Below are 20,673 nucleotides of genomic sequence, written 5' to 3' on the forward strand. Positions count from 1 at the left end.
TACAATGAGTTTGGAAGGGTTCTCTCCAACTTTTTGGAAGAGTTTGAGGATGACTGGCATTAATTCTTCTTTAAATGTTTGTTAGAACTCACTCACAAAGCTATCTGGTCCTGGACTTTTCTTTGTTGAGAGGTTTTTGATTACTGATTTGATCTTCTTTCTCATCATTGGTCTGTTCAGATTTTCTATTTCTTCATGATTCAGTCTTAGTAGGTTGTTTCAGGAATTTATTCATGTCTTCTAAGTTATCCAATTTGTTGGCATATGATTGTGCATAGTAGTCTCTTATGATCCTCTGTATTTCTGTGTTACCAGTTAGAGTATCTCCTCTTTCATTTATAATTTTATTTATTTGAGTCCTCTTTCTTTTTGTCTGGGTTAGTCTAGCTAAAGTTTTGTCTATTTGGCTAACAATTAGTTTTACTGGTTTTCCCCCCAGTTGTTTTTCTGTTATTTCCTATTCTCTATTTCATTTATTTCTGGCCTAATCTTTATCATTTCCTTCCTTCTGCTATCTTTGGGCTTAGTTTATTCTTCTTTTTCTAATTCCTTGAGGTATAAAGGTAGGTTGTTTACTCAAGGTCTTTCTTTTTTCTTCATAGAACTGCCTTTGTGGCATCCCATAAGTTTTGGTATGTTGTGTTTCCATTTTCATTTGTTTCAAGATTTTTCGAATTTCCCTTTTGATCTTCTTTGACCCACTGGTTGTTCAGGGGTGTGTTCTTTAATTTTCACATATGTGTGAATTTTCCAAATTTACTCTTGTCATTAATTTTTAGTTTCATACCATTTTGGTTTGAAAAGGGACTTAACATGATTTCACTCTTCTTTAATTTGTTAAGACTTGTTTTGTCACCTAACATATGATCCTGAGAATGTTCTGTGTGCACTTAAGAAGAATGTATATTCTGCAGCTGTTGGATGGAGTGCTCTATATATGTCTGTTAGGTCTCTAGTTGGGAAGGGCTGAGGTGTGAGTGGTGGGGGACTGCTCGCTGGGCTCTATGGTCAGGTGATCCTACTGGCTGGGCTCCCAGGGAAGGCAGGGCTGCTAGCTGGGTCGCACAGTCAAATGGAGCCACCAGCTGGACTCTGCAGTTCCCTCTGGTCTGGTGGGGTCACTGTGTTCCCTAGCATAGTGCTGGTGCTGGTTGATGACTCCATGATGGGGCCTGAGGCTCCACAACTGGGCAGGCTGCTGGTTGTGCACCCCTGATGAGTAAGGTCACTGGCCGGGATCCCTGGTCAGGCAGGGCCACCCGCTGTACCCTGCAGTCAGGTGGAGCTGCAGGCTGTGCTCTGTGGTTGAGTGGGGTTGCTCTCTGGGCTCCCTAGTCAGGGAAGGTCACTGGGTATGTTCTGCTTTTAGGAGGGGTTGTTGGTTGGGTTCCTTGCTTGGGCAAAGCCCAAGGCTCTGCTCGGCAGTCAAGGGGGGCCATGGGCTGGGCTCCACTTCTGGGGTTATAAGCTGGACTCCAAGGCCATCTGGGTCACTGTTCAGGCTCCCTGGTCAGGGGAGGCAAGAAGTTACACTTTATTTTCAATGATTATATTTTCTAGAAGCTCAATTTGGCTGTTGGTCAATTCTGTTGGGTTTTTTTCTGGCCACACCATGTCACTGGTGGGATTTTAGTTCCCCGACCAGGGCTTGAACCCAGGCCCTCAGCAGTGAGAGCACAGAGCCCTAACCACTGGACAGCCAGGGAATTCCCCTGACTGTTCATTTTTGGTAAGCTTTTATTCCTTAGCTGTACCTTCAAAAATGTGTACGTGTGTGAATACCCACACGTACACATACATACGTATATACACACACATCACTTTATCCAAGAATTCCTACATATGCAGTATTTAGAAGTCTGATTCTGCTTATTGTTGTTTCTTCTCACTCTATTACTTATGTGATTTTTTTCCCTTGTGTTGGCCTACAATTTCTGATGTGGACCATTTTTAAAGTCTTTACTGAATTTGGCAATATTTTGGCTTCTGTTTTATGTTTTGGTTTTTTGGCCGCGAGACATGTGGGATCTTAGCTCCCCTGGCCTACAGTTTCTGACTGTACATTCATGTTCCTTAGAGTTTCATGTCTGTGGGAAGACTTGAAGACTGAGTATTTGTATTTGTTTCTGCCAGGCATCTCGGGCCACTACCAAATCAAGATCATTCTAAGATAAATTACTTACTCTGGTTTCTTCAAGGTGCTTGGGTAACGTGAATTCTAGCTCTAAATCCACGTAGAAGTTGTACTGTGGTCCTGAATTTTCAAGGAATGCCTTCTACCCTTCTACCCAGAATCAAGATTTCGACAGGAAAGTTTCCTTGTGATGTCTCTGTGGAATATTTTTTTTTTTTCTCCTAGTTCATCCAACCAGGGTTTTACCTTTTGGGACTCTAATCTGTCCTTCTACCTTACACAGGCCCCAGGCTTGGTCCCCTTACCTCTGTGAACAGCCTTTGTGTCTAGACTTCTGGACTTTAAATTGTAGGAAGAAAAAGAAAGATGTTCATGACTGCTAATAATATCTACTGAGGAAGAGAAAATACTAAGATGTTTACTTTCTTCCTGTGCGATGGAAGGAAGGGGATGGGAGATCTTTCTGTACTTGGCAAGACTGCAGAATGTATGAGAAAGAGTGACATAACTCAGTAATGATATAAATACAGATAATTAGAGGAAAGGAAACATGGTTTTCACAAGAGAATTCCTGTTAAATCAGCCATAACCCTAAAATGGCATTAAGCATGGAGAGAATGAGATACAAGAACCAGGAGAATAATAAATTTAAAACTTCCACAAGCCTCTAACAAGTTCCATACTGAAGTCATCTTTAAAAAAATATAATAAGTCAAATACACAAACACACACACACATACACATCTATGGTCACTACTGGCTCTGCTTTGGCAGGAAAATGCCAAGCTCATGAAGATTCATGACAGGGAAAAGTGTATGGTTCTGTGATTGAGCAGAAGAGCAGCAGATGAGTTTCAGTGGGGGCAAGTCCAGTTTAAAGTGTCACTAAAACACAATGCAAAGTATAACACATCAGACGGTCCTTAACTAGACAGCTCAGCAGCCCCTAGGTGCAGACCTCTCTCACCTAGATGCCTGCACCAATGCCCCCCCACAGCCGACATCCCCATCTCTGCTTCAGCCCCTGTGATCCATCTTCCAACTGCGATCAAGGCCATTTTAAAAAACTAACATATACATCTGACTATATCACCCTATCTGCTTAAAATCCTCCAACAGCTCCTTATTGCTCCAGGGAAAGAAACAAGATGTCCTGAACACGGTCTACAGGGCCCTGCATGCTGGCCCACCTCCTCTCCAGCCTCATTCCCCACCAGCACGCTCTGTTCAGCCCCCTCTGCACCCTGCAGTTTGCCTCATGTCACATTCCTCCTGCGACGGGCTATTCCATCTCCTGTGTCTTCACCTCACTCTTTTCCTCGTGAATGCCATTCGTGCTTCAGCTCTCACTCCCAACATCGCCTCCTCCGGAAGGTCCCACAACCAGACTTCTGTTACTCATTCTCACAGCACCACCCTATTAGCTTCCCACGGCTACTGTGACACGTCACCACACACATGGTGGCTTAAAACAACACAGTCATTCCTTTTTGGTTCTGAAGGCCAGAAGTCTGAAATCAGTTTTCACTGCAGCAGAGGTGGTCCCTTCTGGAGGCTCTGAGGGGAGAACAGTTTCCTTCCCTTTTTAAGCCCCTAGTGGCCGCCTGTCTTCCATGGCTGATGGCCCCCTCCCCCACCTTCATAGCACATCACACTCCAATCTCCGCTTCTGTTGTCACATGGCCTTCTCTCCTGATTCCCCTCCTGCCTCCCTCTTATAGGGACTCTAGGGACTATTACATCGGGTTTACATAGATAACATTGTATCATCTACTCATCTTAAGATCTTTAATCTAATCACATTTGCGAAGTCCCTGTTTGCCATATAATATTCACAGGGATTAGAACGTGGCGATATTTGGAGGAACCATTATTCAGCGTACCACAAGCACGTATCTTTCCTTCAAAGCACTTATCACCATTAGGGATAATATAGCATGCACCATATTTAGTGTGCTATATTTAGGTCATTATTCGATTAATACTCATCAGCTCGCTAGACTATCAACTCCGCAAGGATAAGAACAGAGCCTGTTTTTCTTCATTACTGGATCCTCAGCACCTAGGCCATATTCAAGAAATATATGTTGGATAAACAGATGGGTTATTATCCAATCACTAAAAACAATAATTAGGAAGGTAAAGTGGCAACAGGCTACAAGGAAATTTTCCCGTGAACTTCCATTATGGTTTTCACTTTGCTTGTGCAATAAATGAAAACCAAAAGGGAAAAAATTACAGTATTGAGTAAAAGCTCATGAAGAGCTTCCACCAAAAACAGATGTTTCTAAGTTGATTACTCACTTATTGTCCAAAAGCTGAAGCTGGTGGTTACTGTCTCTGTGGGACATCTTCAGTTTGGTGCTTTGCTCGGATATCGACAAGTCCACTCTGTTCAAAAGCTGAGAAATCTGGAAAAGAAACTTCGCTTGTAAAGGTCATATCAAACCTTTTCAGAAGTAATTTCAGAAAACATTAGTGAGCTGTATTCTCGTCAATGGCATTAAATTCAATCTAATTTCATAAATTCATTTAGGAGATCGCCTCATCTCTCCACTTCCATTTTCTTTTATACACACCCATCAAAAATCAAGACCAGGGGCTTCCCTGGTGGCGCAGTGGTTGAGAGTCCGCCTGCCGATGCAGGGGACACGGGTTCGTGCCCCGGTCCGGGAAGATCCCACATGCCGCGGAGCGGCTGGGCCCGTGAGCCATGGCCGCTGAGCCTGCGCATCCGGAGCCTGTGCTCCGCAATGGGAGAGGCCACAACAGTGAGAGGCCCGCATACCGAAAATAAATAAATAAATAAATCAAGACCAGAGGAGTTCCCTGGTGGTCTAGTGGTTAGGATTCTGGGCTTTCACTGCCGTGGCCCAGTTTCATTCTCTGGTCAGGGAACTGAAATCCCACAAGCTGCGTGGCACAGCCAAAAAAAAAAAAAAAAAAAATCAGACCAGTAGCACTGCCAAAATATTCATCATGCACTGAGCACTTTAACTACAGGTCTCTGATGAGCAAGCCCAGCTTCTGCCCAGGAGCACTACTTCCCCCTGCTGGCATAAAATGTAAGTCATTTTTACCTTGGAATTTCTACCATTAGTGTGGTTGCTAATCACAGAATGGAATTCTTATCACTTACAGATTCCATCAAGGTCCCAGATTTACCTACGTATCAAGTTAAGTTACCAGAATATATAATTTTTAAACTATAACTCCTCTCACTCCTTTCTCCCACTACCTATCCATTTTCCTTGTCTTTTTACTAAAATGTACTGAATAATATAAAACTAGCCCTTTGTGAAATGCCTTTATTTTTTGCAAAAATTCTGATGTTCGATGTTCCTTAATTCGAGATTCACAGAATAGGTATTTATCAGATCCGAAACAAAGAAAAATTATGTCTCTTTTTATGGATTTCTATATGTTTTTTACTCGGTTTGGCTACTAGAAAGCTTAGTATTTCCTTAGCATCTATTTTCTGATCTAATAATTCTGTCCTCACATTTCTTTAGAGAAAATTATTGGACTTATTTCATTTTATTCTTTTTTTCAAGGTTTTATAATAACTATTTTTTACATAAGTAGCTTTAGATCCTTATCAGAGGTAGCTAGCACACAAGTATGTTTAACCCAGTAAATTGACTAGATACTCCATTTTACTGAACAGTCTCTCTTTAAATGAAGAATAGCAAGTAAGGCCGACACTGTAGGGAAAGTCCTAGAAGATAGGCCCCATTATGGCAAAGGGGAACTTCTAAGAAGCCAAAAAAAAACTGAAATGCCAAGAGTTTTGCTTTGAGAAATTAATCTGTGAATTGCAAGGTGGAATACTCTGAAATTTATTAGCCAGCCTACTCTCTAGCTTTGTTTTAATCTTTTCCCACATACAAACTATGTGATGAGGCAGTCCATAAGTCTCATGAATAAAGTATCTATTTCCTGAGCCCCAACTGGGATGAGTGCCCTGTAAAACAATGCTTTGATCACTTACCTGTGTAAGAGATAGTTTTGGAGATATAATTTAGAAGTTTTGGAACATGTTAATTGTTTGAAGAAGGAGGGGAAAGAATCTTTAAAATTAGGCCTGTACTGAAAAATCTTGGCATTTTGGTCACATACTCACAAAGGGCCACTCCAGTGAAACAGAAGGAGGAAGAAGAAAAGGGATGCTTATGCTGGGTGCCCTACCTAGTTTCTCAGGCAGGAAATAATCAACACCACGTTATTCTTCGATAAGAACAAATACTCACTTTCACAAAGGTACCTGAAACAGGTCATACCTGTCCCTCCGCATCTTTGATTTTCGTTTCCAAGATCAGCTTGGCAGCCTGCTGCTCTTTGTTCAAGTGCTGGAGCCCCTCGTAGGTCGTTTTGTGCTCAGCAGAGAGTCTGGCTATGCTGGCGTCACATCTATCCGGGCAAACGACAAAGATAATTCTTATCAAAGTCTTCAAACACGCGCTACAGCATCCTTACACACTATAAAGTGCACGACCACACTCGAAGAAACTGCACTATGAATCATGCCTTTTAACAGAGTTCTGAATGAATGCGGAGAGCTGCTCTCATTACGGTTTTTAAGTTAAACCACAGGGATGTTGCTTAATAAGACTAGAGATGTAACCATCAAAGCAACAAAGCCTCTACAAGGCTCACGAGTACAAAACTGAATATGCAGTGAGAGCCCAATTACAACAAGCTTACACAGTGAGCCAGATGTGGTCTGTCGCTCTGTAGTACCACTTCCGCCCTCCCAGGTTCGGGGCCTCTTTGGATTTTGGAGGCAACTTCTACCACATTTGAAAGTACTATTCCTAACCTTTTACCAAACCACCTGTAAGGCTGTATGCTTTAAGTGTGGTCCAGAGCAGAAGGCTCTACAGCTGGTCCCAGCTGCTCTGCCCTTGAGCCTTACAACTTGGCAGTTCCAAAGGTGCCCAAAGTATTTGCGGCAGATAAGCTGGGTTATGAAGCCTCTGTCAAACGCTAACAGCAGAGTCACAGAATGACCCCCTAAGAATTGAGAGCAAAGTCATGCCCTGTTCCAACACAATCATTCCTGCTTTGAGAAGGAGCAGCCAGCTTGCTACTGGGCTCCAGTAGAGACTGCATGCCTAAGCAGGAGTCACTGAGTGACCATGCAATCTGGGCAGCCCATCATGAACACCAAGCCATAGAAGTGGGCATATGGGCAGCACTCCGTCTTGGAGGGAAAGGGATATACAGACGTCAGGCTTAACAGTCCTAAAGGCATAAGTAAATTACAGGAGCCCAGACTCCTGTGGCCTCTACTCTTCCTACTGCCAGTTTCCTTCAACTCACATGTATGGCCTGGGATGAGATGAGCTTAAAATACAAATGTTTAAAGTACTCCACAATCAAAGATAGATTCACATCCATCAAGAGAACTCTAAACTATTTTTAAAAAGCAAAGATGAAAAAAGAATAAGGGGTTAAGAGAAAAAAATGAGAAATCCTAGAAATAAGCTAAACAGTTTTCTTAATAGAGCTGACAAACATGACTGGACATGATTGAAGATAAAATCAGTGAATTAGAAGATAGTAGCAAGGAGCTCACTCAGAATGCAGCAAAGACAGACAGAGATTCAAAACATGAAAAAATAGTTAAGAAAGATGGAGGACAAATAAGGAGATGCTAACGTAAGTCAAAGGGAGGTTGAGAAGTCCCAAAAGAAAAAATGGAGAGAATGGCAAAAAAGCAATATTTGAGGTGTGAGTGCTGACAACTTTCTAAAACTGAAAAAAGACATGTGTTTTAAAGTATTCAATGAATACAAAGTGGCATAAGTAAAAATAGAGCATGGTGAAATTCAGATAACCCATGATAAAGATTTTAAAACCTACCAGAGACTAAAGACAAAATGACTTTTTTGACTGACTGTAAGATTGACAGCACACAAGTGATATCAGAACATAGTAGATATCAGAAGACAAAAAATATCATAAGATGTTGGAGAAACAGCTTCTAAGGATTGAGCGGAAACAACCTATCATGCAAGAATAAGTACAAAATAAAGACAGTTTTAGACATACAAAGATTAAAAAATGTATCACCCACACAGCCATACTGAAAAAGTCATTAAATAATAGACTTCAGTACGAAGAAAAGAACACCCAGAGAGAAGGAGTAGGATGTAAGAAACAACAGTGAGCAAACTGAGAAAATTTTTGGAAAATGTATTGTTTTGTAGACTCTGAAGAAAGTAAGCTACCAGTTCAATTATTCCAAACTTCTTGAGTCCTTACTTGGTATTGAATCACATTTTCTCTTGTTTAGCTTAATCATTTGGCTAAAATGCTATAGTCCTTTTTGGAAGTAACAGAAAAAAGAAGTATTAGGAAAAAAAAATGTTTAATATTGACTAAAATATTTTTTAATATTTTAAAACACAATCTGACAAACTGCATATATGCACTTTCTAAATTTCAATGTTCATAATAAAATAGACACAAAGCAACACTTATGTCACTATCCTTCTATACTGGAAATCTTTTTTAATGTTTAATGCTCAATGCTGGCATTTGTACAATCATGCTATATCACACACTGTAGGTGGAAAGGTATATTTTATAAGCTTTCTTGAGGGCAACTTGGCAGTATATACCCCAAATCTTGAAACATGAATATATTTCTATGTACCTTTCAATCTAGGAATTAACCCCAAAGAAACAAAAGTGTGAGCAAAGAAAAATCAAACTAATTAAATTCTGTATAAATTCCTTGAACAATTTCCTGTTTTAGGATAAAACAAAAATCCTTTAAAACGCTCAGAAAGAGTTGGTCCCAACCCACTTACCTCCCTGCATCATCTCCTATATTCTGTCCCCGTTTTTCCTCTGCCCTCAGCCACACTGATTACACTTCAGGGCTTTGAACTTATGTCACTCCTTCCCACTTCAAGGCCTTGATGCAGGCTGTTCTCTCCGTCTGCAGTGTTCTTCCCTGCCCTTTTCACCTGCTTAGTTACTATTCATCCCTCAAGCTAAGCACACAAGTCACTTCCTTATGGAAGCCTTCCTGGAGCCCCCAGAGTAGATCGGGTACAGCAAGTACACACTTTCAGGATGCCCCATATTTCTCTTTTACTGAACTTCTTATAATAAACATTTATTATTATTACTATTTATTATCATTAATCTCTTAATCCTTGTTTCATGACACGTTCTCATCATTAGTCCATGCATGGCTCACTTCATTCAGTTAATTATTATTATTATTATTATTATTATTATTATTATTTGCTGTATGCGGGCCTCTCACTGTTGTGGCCTCTCCCGTCGCGGAGCACAGGCTCCGGACGCGCAGGCTCAGCGGCCATGGCTCACAGGCCTAGCCGCTCCGCGGCATGTGGGATCTTCCCAGACCGGGGCATGAACCCGCGTCCCCTGCATCGGCAGGCGGACTCTCAACCACTGCGCCACCAGGGAAGCCCCAGTTAATTACTTTTTAATAACTGCTCCTATTCTGAATCCTGTCATCATTCCCTTGTTCTCCTTTTAAGACTATATTGCACACATACACACACGTATGCATGTGTGTGTATATATACATATATACATACATATATATATATTTCTTGAAAGTATGTTATGTGTGCATTAGTTGAATTCAACTTTTAAAAAGCCATTATGTCATATGTAATATTTTGATACTTACTGTTTTCACTTATTGCTAAGATTCAACTATATTGTTACACGCCACTGTAGTTCTTCATTTTAACTACAGAATAACATTCTACTGTTTGTTACGATTTATTTGTCCATACTCCCACTGCTGGGCACTTTGGGTTATTCTGGGATTTTGCTATTGTGAACAATGCTGCTATGAACATGCTCTCCTGTGGTACAAGTACAACCATGTATCTCAGGCAGAAACTGATGGATCACAGACTATGTGTATGTTCAACACTGGGAGGTACTATCAGACCCCACTAATTTATACTCCTACGAGCAATGGGTAAGAGATCCTAGGCACCTACACCCTCTCTAATGCTTGGCATTGTCAGATATTTCAGATGCCAATCAACTGGGTGTAAAAAAGCATACATTGTTATGTTTTTAAATTTTCATTTCAACATTAACCAGTGATGTTGAATCTCTTCACAGGTTTATCGGCCATATGTGTTTCTTCTTTGCTAAGATATCAGTTCATGTCTCTTACCCACTGTTATATTGGGTTGTTGGCATTATTCTTATTAACTTGTATGAGGTCTTTATATATTCTTGACACTAACCTTTTACCATCCAATATCTTCCTCAATTTGTAACTTCTTATTTTCTTCTTTAAGAATGATGAGCAACGTTTTAACTTTTAAAATAATCAAATCCATCAATGCCTTTTATATCAAGAAGAAATCCTCTGCTACCTAAAGGTCTAAAACAGGGGTCCCCCAACCCCCGGGCCACAGACCAGTACCGGTCCATGGCCTGTTAGGAACCGGGCTGCACAGCAGGAGGTGAGCGGCAGGCGAGCGAGTGAAGCTTCATCTGTATTTACAGCCGCTCCGCATCGCTTGCATTACTGCCTAAGCTCCGCCTCCTGTCAGATCAGCAGCGGCATTAGATTCTCATAGGAGCGCGAACCCTACTGTGAACTGCGCATGGGAGGGATCTAGGCTGCGCACTCCTTATGAGAATCTAATGCCTGATGATCTGAGATGGAGCTGAGGCGGTGATGCTAATGCTGGGGAGTGGCTGCAAATACAGGTTATCATTAGCAGAGAGGTTTGACTGCACAGAGACCATAATAAATCAACTGCTTGTAGACTCATATCAAAACTCTATGACTTGAGGTGGAGAGACCTAGAGTCTGTCATACAGAGTGAAGTAAGTCAGAAAGACAGAGACAAATACCGTATGCTAACACATATATATGGAATTTAAGAAAAAAAAAATGTCACGAAGAACTAGGGGTAAGACAGGAATAAAGACACAGACCTACTAGAGAATGGACTTGAGGATATGGGGAGGGGGAAGGGTGAGCTGTGACAAAGTGAGAGAGAGGCGTGGACATATATACACTACCAAACGTAAAAAAGATAGCTAGTGGGAAGCAGCCGCATAGCACAGGGAGATCAGCTCGGTGCTTTGTGACCACCTAGAGGGGTGGGATAGGGAGGGTGGGAGGGAGGGAGACGCAAGAGGGAAGAGATGTGGGGACATATGTATATGTATAACTGATTCACTTTATTATTAAGCAGAAACTAACACACCATTGTAAAGCAATTATACTCCAATAAAGATGTTAAAAAAAAAAACCCTATTACTGGCTTCCCTGGTGGCGCAGCAGTTAGGAGTCCACCTGCTAATGCAGGTGACACGGGTTCGAGCCGTGGTCCGGGAAGATCCTACATGTCCCAGAGTAACTAAGCCCATGTGGAGCAACTAAGCCCGTGGGCCACAACTACTGAGCCCGCGGGCCTAGAGCCTGTGCTCCGCAACAAGAGAAGCCACAGCAATGAGAAGCCCACGCACGACAAATAGAGTAGCCCCCGCTCGCCGCAACTAGAGGAAGCCTGCGCGCATCAACGAAGACCCAACCCAGCCAAAAATAAATAAATTTATGAAAAAAAAAACCCTATTACTGAATGGTAAGTGACAATTAAGCTGCATCTGGTGGCAGGATTTACAGTGGCAAGTGAGTTGATGTACTTCAATTGTAGAGCTGCATCTGGTGGCAGGCTTTAAGTCAGAATCCAACACTTATTTTAGTCCATGCGTGGCCCGCCCATTATTTTATTTACCACTTCCATCCACGCCTCTTTCCCACGCTGTGCACTTATCTCAGTCACAGTTTGGGTAAGCCCACAAGCTAACCCTAGCCAAAACGAGTAATAAACAAACGCTGCTGGAGAGCTTCTTTGAAAAGACCCAATGATGAGACAGCAGAAGCCTCTAAGACTGCCAACAAAAAGAAAGCTGCATTTAAAAGAAAATACCAAGAGTCCTACTTAAATTAGGGGTTCATTGCAACAGGTGATTCACATTCTCCAAGCCCGCTTTGTATAATATGTGGCAACCGGCTATCCAACAAAGGCACGAAACCTTCAAAACTGCTTCTCCACGGGGAGACCAAGCACCCTGCATTAAAAGACAAGGCTTTGGAGTTTTTCAAAAGAAAAACACATGAACACGAAGAACAGAAGCAAGTATTGAAGGCCACCGCTTCATCAAATGCGTCTGCACTGAGAGCATGAAATGTGTCTGCATTGCTAAAGCTAAGAAGCCCCTTACTGTTGGTGAAGAGATGATCCTGTCTGCTGCTACGGACATTTGTCATGAACTTTCAGGAGAGGCTGCAGTTCAAAAGGTGGCACATGTTCCTCTTTCGGCTAGCACCATAACTAGATGAACTGATGAAACAGCAGAGGATACTAAGGCACAACTGTTAGAGAGGATTAATGAGTCACCATGGTATGCAATCCAGGTTGACGAGTCTACCAAAGTTGACAACAAGGCAACAATGCTTGTTTTTGTGCGATACATCTTTCAGGAGGATGTGCATGAGGATATGTTATGTGCACTTTTGTTGCCAACCAACACCACAGCTGCAGAACTATTAGGGTCTTTGAATGATTACATATCAGGAAAACTGAATTGGTCATTTTGTGTCAGTATATGCATGGACGGAGCAGCTGCCATGACCGGACAGCTTTCTGGTTTCACTACTCAGGTCAAAGAGGTCACTTCCGAATGTGAGTCCACACACTGTGTCACCCATAGAGAAATGCTGGCTACCCAAAAAATGTCACCTGAACTTAACAACGTTTTGCAGGATGTGATTAAAATTATCAACCACGTTAAAATACATGCCCTTAACTCACGTCTGTTCGCGCAGCTCCATGAGGAGATGGACGTAGAGCACAGAGGTATTCTCTTATACACAGAAGTGAGATGGCTTTCTAAAGGTAGGTCACTGGCCAGAGTTTTTGAGTTACGAGAGCCGCTCCAGAGATTTTAGAAAAACAGTCACCAGTGGCAGCACATTTCAGTGACACAGAATGGGTCACAAAACTTGCTTACTTGTGGGCTTCCCTGGTGGCACAGTTGTTGAGAGTCTGCCTCCCGATGCAGGGGACACGGGTTCGTGCCCCGGTCTGGGAAGATCCCACATGCCGCAGAGCGGCTGGGCCCGTGAGCCATGGCCGCTGAGCCTGCGCGTCCGGAGCCTGTGCTCCGCAACGGGAGAGGCCACAGCAGTGAGAGGCCTGCGTACCGCAAAAAAAAAAACCCACAAAAAACAAAAAAAGCTTGCTTACTTACGAGAAATATTCAACCTGCTCAGCGAACTCAATCTGTCACTTCAGGGGAGAACCACAACTGTGTTCAAGTCGGCAGATAAGGTGGCTGCATTCAAAGCCAAACTGGAATTATGGGGGCGATGAGTGAATGTTAGGATTTTTGACATGTTTCAAACATTAGCAGAGATTTTGAAAGAGACTGAGCCAGGGCCTTCTTTCTCCCAGCTGGTGCATGATCACCTATCTCAGCTTTCAGAAGAGTGTGAGCATTACCTCTCAAGCACAAAAGACCCCCAAACTGGGAAGGAATGGATCCGCGACCCATTTGTGAATAAGCCAGGTGAAGCGACTTTGTCCATGCTAGAAGAGGATCAACTTCTTAAGACTGCAAATGACGGTGGCCTTAAAAGTATGTCTGAGACAACTTCATATGATCTGGATTAAGGTGAAAGTGGAATAGCCTGAGAGTGCCACAAAAGCACTGAAAAGCCTGCTTCCATTTCCAACATCCTGCAGAGTTTTCTGCAGTGACAGCAACCGAAACAAGATTACGGAGTAGACTAGACATAAGCAATACACTTCGGGTGTCACTGTCTCCCATCATCCCCAGATGGGACCATCTAGTTGCCGGAAAACAAACTCAGGGCTCCCACTGATTCCGCATTATGGTGAGTTGTATAATTATTTCATTATACATTACAATGTAATAATAATAGAAATAAAGTGCACAATAAATGTAATGTGCTTGAATCATCCCCAAACCGCATCCCCTCTGCCCCGGTCCGTGGAAAAACTGTCTTCCACAAAACTGGTCCCTGGTGCCAAAAAGGTTGGGGACTGCTGGCCTAAAATATATCCATCTATATACTTCTATTAAAAGTTTTAAGTCTTATGTTTAGCATTTACTCATCTGGAGTGGATTTTGTATCTGGTGTGAGGCAGGAAACAAAGGATCTTTTTTGATAAGGATAATAAATTTTCTAGCCCCATTTACAGAACAATCCCTCCTTTCTCCACTGATCTGCTGTGCCATCTATCACATATACCAAAGTCCCAGACATGTGTGGTTCGATTTCTGGACTTTCTATCCTATTCCATTGTTCAGTTTCTCTATCCCTAAGCCAACAACATCTTAATTACTGTAGTTTCATAACAAGTCTTGCTATCATCTGGTAGGGCAATTCTCCCCTCCTTGGTCATCTTCAGAAGTGTCCTGGATAATTTTTACTCTTAACCCTGACATATAAACATTAGGATCATCTTATCAAGTTTCTCTGTAAAACTCTGAATTCTAATCGGAATTCTATTGATTCTAAAGATTAATTTGTGAAAACTGATACTTTTAAAGATATTAAGATTTCCTACCCTTGAATATAATACCCATTTCTATTTACTAATGTTTTCTTATTATTTCTTTTTCTTTAATAAATTTATTTATTTATTTTTGGCTGCGTTGGGTCTTTGTTGCTGCACACAGGCTTTCTCTAGTTGCGGCGCGCAGGGGCTACTCTTCATTGCGGTGTGCGGGCTTCTCACTGTGGTGGCTTCTCTTGTTGCGGAGCACGGGCTCTAGGCGCGTGGGCTTCAGTAGCTGTGCCACGCAGGTTCAGTAGCTGTGGCGCACGGGCTTAGTTGCTCCACAGCATGTGGGATCTTCCCAGACCAGGGATCGAACCTGTGTCCCCTGCATTGTCAGGCAGATTCTCAACCACTGTGCCACCAGGGAAGCCCCTCTTATTATTTCTTAATCAAATTTAAAAAATTTTTCAAGAAGTCTTGAATAATTTTTGTTAGATCTATGCCTAGTTATTACACATTCTCTGATTTTATTTTAAATGGAATCTTCATTTTAAGTATGTTTTCTAGTTGTTTGCTATTGGTTTACAGTAAAGAAACTGACCTTTGTACATTAACATATATAGCCACCTTGCTAAATTTACATTAACAGATTAAGAGAGAAAAATTATCTGATGACTTGAACAGATGCAAAAAACATTTGAGAAAACTCAATGCAAATTATAAAGATTCTTAGTAAATTTGGAATGTAAGAAAACATCCTGAATCTGATAAATCCATGTTTGATTATCATCCAAAAGTGGAAAACCTCTGGAGGTATTCTCATTAAAGCTGAAAACCAGAGAAAGATGCCCACGACCACAATTTCTACTTAACTGTATTGAACATTTTAGCCTGTACAAGATGACAAGAAAAAGAGACTAAGGATATGAGGATCAGAAAAGAAGAAATTAAATTGTCATTATTTGTAGATGATATCATTTCTACAGAACCCCCCCAAATCTACAAATCAGAATCATAAGTGAAATAAAATAATTATTTTGCAATAATTCATTTAATGTCTCTCTCTCCTGCTAGAAAGAATATAAGCTGCATTTAAGGAAGAAGGACAACCGCTTTTTTCATCACTAAAACCCTAGTGCCTAGCACAGTGCCTTGCATGTAGTAGGGGCTCAATAAATATTTGCAGATGAATGACTCTAAGGAATAGTACTACATACCATGCACTGTACAAGATACATGACCTATATTAGTTCATTTACTCCTCACAAATCATCCCCACTCCACAAATGCTGGTTAAAAACACCACCAAATACCCTTCTTTTAAATTTTGAGTTCACAAGTTTTAAGCAAAACATTATTTAAATCGTATTTGGGGAAATCTGAGGTTTTAACACATTATAGAAAGGCATTATTTTCCAATCCAAATAGAAGACTATTGGCTAGAAACTGTCAGGTATCACTACATCAGACCAGTTCACCATCTTTACAAAGCTGTTCGAGGGACAGACTGTGTTTGAAGAAGTTACTTGAAAAGGTCTCAGAAGGATCCCGAAGCTCATGGCTCACACATGTGCACTAGCTATAGCTTGGCTTTCATATTTTGTCTCACTTGGAAACACAAATACTACTACATAAATTTCCATTAACACAGGAGTGGCTAAATACGTTCAAATATGGTACATACATATAGCAGAATACTCTCTATCCAATTAAAAAGTACGCCAGATTTGTGTGCACACTCGAAGGAAGCCCACAGTATATTGTTATGTACTAACAAGTGGCAGAATAGCATGTAGAATACTTCGTAAAATTAAAATCCCACTGTTAGGTGATTATTACACCGCAAATCATTACATTACTGTAGTGATAAATTATCTTATAATTATGTATGAGAAAAGTCTAAAAGGACAGATACCAAACTGTTAACATTAATTACCTCTAAGAAGTAAAACAGAGCTAGGAGCTGGTGAGCCTCCATTCTTCTACTTCATGTATTTCATAGTATTTCTGACTGTTTATCACAAGCATATACCATTTCTGTTCCTTTATAAGTACGAGGGCAGGGTAGGCAGGGAATGCAGGGAGGGACACAGGGTGTGATACCAAAGCCTCCCGTCAGGAAATATACACAGTGAAATCAACTGTGGTTTTCTTAGGTTAATAACAACGTATTCTCAAATGTTTCAGGAAAAAATTTCTTTTAAAAAGAATAATAGAGTAAGTTACTTGTAATAATGATAGAGTAAGTAAAATGCTAACAATTGGTAAATCTTGCAAGTTTTCTATAAGTTTAAAATTATTTCAAATATATATATATATATATATATATATATATATATATAAGAAAAAAGGATAAGCAATATTACTCTCTCAGCTAGTAGTGAATCAAAGACATCATTCTTCTCTTTTCTAGAAACACACTCATAAAAGGCAGCCTTGGGGCTCGAATATAGCTGCGTGTGTGACTCAGGTGCTTTAGTTAAACAAGAATTTGCAATGAATCTGACCAGTTGTCCTGTTTCATCCTGAAGTTATATTATAGATGAACCAATAATGCACTCATTGCAAATTTTCCCTTTTCGGGTCTTTGGGCAGCTGTTATCTCCCAGGTACAGTTCTTGGTTGTGGCCATCAGGTGGCAGAATGACTCTATCACTTGGCTATCTGATCAATAATGGCAGGGAGGTGGTCAGAAGTCCAGAACAGAGACCCGAAGGTCTAGCAACAGACATGACTTGGGCACCATGCTTAGGCAGATCTTCTCCTACAGCTTATGAGATGGTGGCGTATGGCACTGAAAAGGCAATGACACTTACATAATGCCTACGTCATTCACCTTACTTTATCTCTTCACATCGGCATTTTATAATCTTGCAACCTTACATAGGTGAATACAGTGCAATAAGATATTTTGAGAGAGAGACCACATTCACATAACATTCGTTATAGTAAATTGTTATAATTTTCTATTTTATTATTAATTATTGTTAATCTCTTACTTTATAAATTAAACTTTATCATAGGGATGTGTGTATAGGAAAAAACATAGTATATATAGGGTTCAGTGCTATCCTTGGTTTCAGGCATCCACTGGGAGTCTTGGAATGTATTCCCTTGGGACTACTGTATCATAAGCTAAGCCTCCAACATGGGTGTTATCCATGGCCTAACAAAATATTGGCATTAGCAAGAAGTTCCATGATATAGAAACACATCTTACAACTATATCAACTTAAATTCCTAGGTGCCCATCCCTGCATAACCACTGATAGAGTGCTTTGGGTTTTGGGGGTTTCTTTGTTTTGCTTTCTGCTAGTTATTAAATTGTAGTGAATGACATTCGTAGGAAATATCTCTAGTTCCAGCTTGATCTCTTTCAAGCAACAGCAATAAAGCTAATGTAAATTGAAAAAAAAATGGCAATGACACTTAAAACATTAAGTTGCTCATCTTCCATATAATAATAATTATTATATATATAATTATTGTATGTATACATCATGAAGCCCTTAAGTGCTGGCAATAATTTAATTGAATCAGACTACATAGAAATTTACATCCCAGGACATTGTCAAAAACAGCAGAACATGACATATACACACTACTATATATAAAAGAGATAACCAACAAGGACCTACTATATAGCACAGGGAATTATACTGAATATTTTGTAATAACCTATAAGGGAAAAAGAATCTGAAAAAGAATATATATATATATATATATATATATATATATATATATCACTGTACTGTACACCTAAAAGTAGCATGATATTGTAAATCAGCTATTCGTCAATTTTTAAAAAAAGAATTATATTGGGGATACACAGACCTACTAGAGAACTCCATTCTCTAGTAGGTCTGTGTCTTTATTCCCATCTTGCCCCTAGGTTCTTCATGACCTTTTTTTTTTTTTTCCTTAGATTCCATATATATGTGTTAGCACACGGTATTTGTTTTTCTCTTTCTGACTTACTTCACTCTGTATGACAGACTCTAGGTCCATCCACCTCACTACAAATAACTCAATTTCATTTCTTTTTATGGCTGAGTAATATTCCATTGTATATATATGCCACATCTTCTTTAACCATTCATCTGTTGATGGACACTTTGGTTGCTTCCATGTCCTGGCTATTGTAAATAGAGCTGGAATGAACATTTTGGTACATGACTCTTTTTGAATTACAGTTTTCTCAGGGTATATACCCAGTAGTGGGATTGCTGGGTCGTATGGGAGTTCTATTTTTAGTTTTTTAAGGAACCTCCACACTGTTCTCCATAGTGGCTGTATCAATTTACATTCCCACCAGCAGTGCAAGAGGGTTCCCTTTTCTCCACACCCTCTCCAGCATTTATTGTTTGTAGATTTTTCAAACATCCAGTTTTCAACAAAAGTTGTAAGACATACAAAGATACAGGAAAATGTGAAATAAACATAGGGGAAAAAGCAGGCAAAAGAAACTGCCTGTGAGAGAGCACAGAGGTCAAATTTAAAAGACAAAAACGTCAAGGCAGCCATCATAAATATAGATGATTAAAGAAATGAAGGAAACTTGCTTTAAAAAGTAAAGGAAGAGGGGCTTCCCTGGTGGCGCAGTGGTTGAGAGTCCGCCTGCCAATGCAGGGGACACAGGTTCGTGCCCTGGTCCAGGAGGATCCCACATGCCGCGGAGCGGCTGGGCCCGTGAGCCATGGCCGCTGAGCCTGCGCGTCCGGAGTCTGTGCTCCGCGACGGGAAAGGCCACAGCAGTGAGAGGCCCGCGTACCACAAAAAAAAAAAAAAAAAAGTAAAGGAAGAGATACTGACAATGTCTCATCAAGCAGAGAATACCAATAAAGAGACAGAATTTTTGTTTTTAAAGAACCAAGCAGACCCAATCAAGAACATAAAAAGAAAACCCTTAGAATGGGGGAAATTTTTTTCAAATCAGCTATCTGACAAGAGAATTGTATCTAGACTATATAAAGAACTACTACAACTCAATAATTAAGGAAAAAAACCCCTCAATTTGAGAAGGGGCAAAGGATCTGAATAAACAGTTCTCCAAAGAAAATATACAGATGACCAATAAGTACATTAAATGATGTTCACCACCTTTAGTTATTAGGGAAATGCAAATCAAAACCACAGTAAGATGCCACTTCACACTCACTAGCTTGGCTATAATCAAAAAGACATATAACACGCGTGGAAGAGGATGTGTAGAAACCAGAGCCTCGTACGCTGCTGCTGGCAACATAAAATGGTGCAGCCACTTTGGAAAACAGTCTGGCTGTTCTGTTCCTCAAAGGGTAAAATACAGGGTTACCATATTACTCAACAACTATACTCCTAGGAATACACATCCAAGAGAAATGAAAACATATGACCATACAAACTTGTACGTGAATGTTCAAAACAGCATTATTTATCATGGCCAAAAACTTTTAACTTGACGATATCCAATGTACCTATTTTTTTCTTTACACCGGGACTTGCTTACCCTGAGGGAACTTGCACACCTGCCTCAGTACACAGGTATTTCTCCTCTAAGGCTCTGACACCATCCAAACAGACCTCATAGAGGAAAGTGGATGAAGCCACTGAGCCTTGGACAAATGAAGATGATAAGCCAAATAATGGACCAAATGTCTCGTTAGGCACAGGAAAGCTAAACTCTGAGCTCTGCGTTAGGGAGGCGTAGGAAACTCTCTGAGACAGTCCTGTTTAGGGTGTGTTCTGCTTAGAGGGGGAGGGGTGTCTGTCACCTCCATAGATAATTTGCCTTTGCCCTTTCCAGCTGGATCTCCACGGAGGAATCAGGACCTGTTTCCTATCAATTACTTCACCAATGGATCCATGAACACTATAAGATAAAACCTGAAATAACATTGCAGCCTACTCATTTCAGACTATCACTGTAAAAGATCATACCCTTTCAACACCATGATATAATCAATGCAAGAAAACCGAAACTTCGCCAAGGAATTTTTA

The 20,673-nt window shown here is 40.7% G+C and overlaps 1 protein-coding gene across 4 annotated transcripts in view; it reads right to left on the reverse strand.

Moving 5' to 3' along the window:
• FAM81A (family with sequence similarity 81 member A) overlaps window positions 1–20,673 on the reverse strand; it is a 123,901-nt gene that overhangs the window by 9,304 nt on the left and 93,924 nt on the right. For all 4 annotated transcript variants that reach the window (XM_060005879.1, XM_060005876.1, XM_060005878.1 and 1 more), the window contains exons 5-6: window positions 6,415–6,544; window positions 4,439–4,545 (exon numbers count right to left, since the gene is read on the reverse strand). In XM_060005879.1, the coding sequence (XP_059861862.1) occupies window positions 4,439–4,545; window positions 6,415–6,544 (237 nt within the window). The remainder of the gene's footprint in view (window positions 1–4,438; window positions 4,546–6,414; window positions 6,545–20,673) is intronic.

The sequence above is a fragment of the Delphinus delphis genome, chromosome 2 (genome assembly GCF_949987515.2).
Source record: "Delphinus delphis chromosome 2, mDelDel1.2, whole genome shotgun sequence".
In the NCBI taxonomy this organism is placed as follows: Eukaryota; Metazoa; Chordata; class Mammalia; order Artiodactyla; family Delphinidae; genus Delphinus; species Delphinus delphis.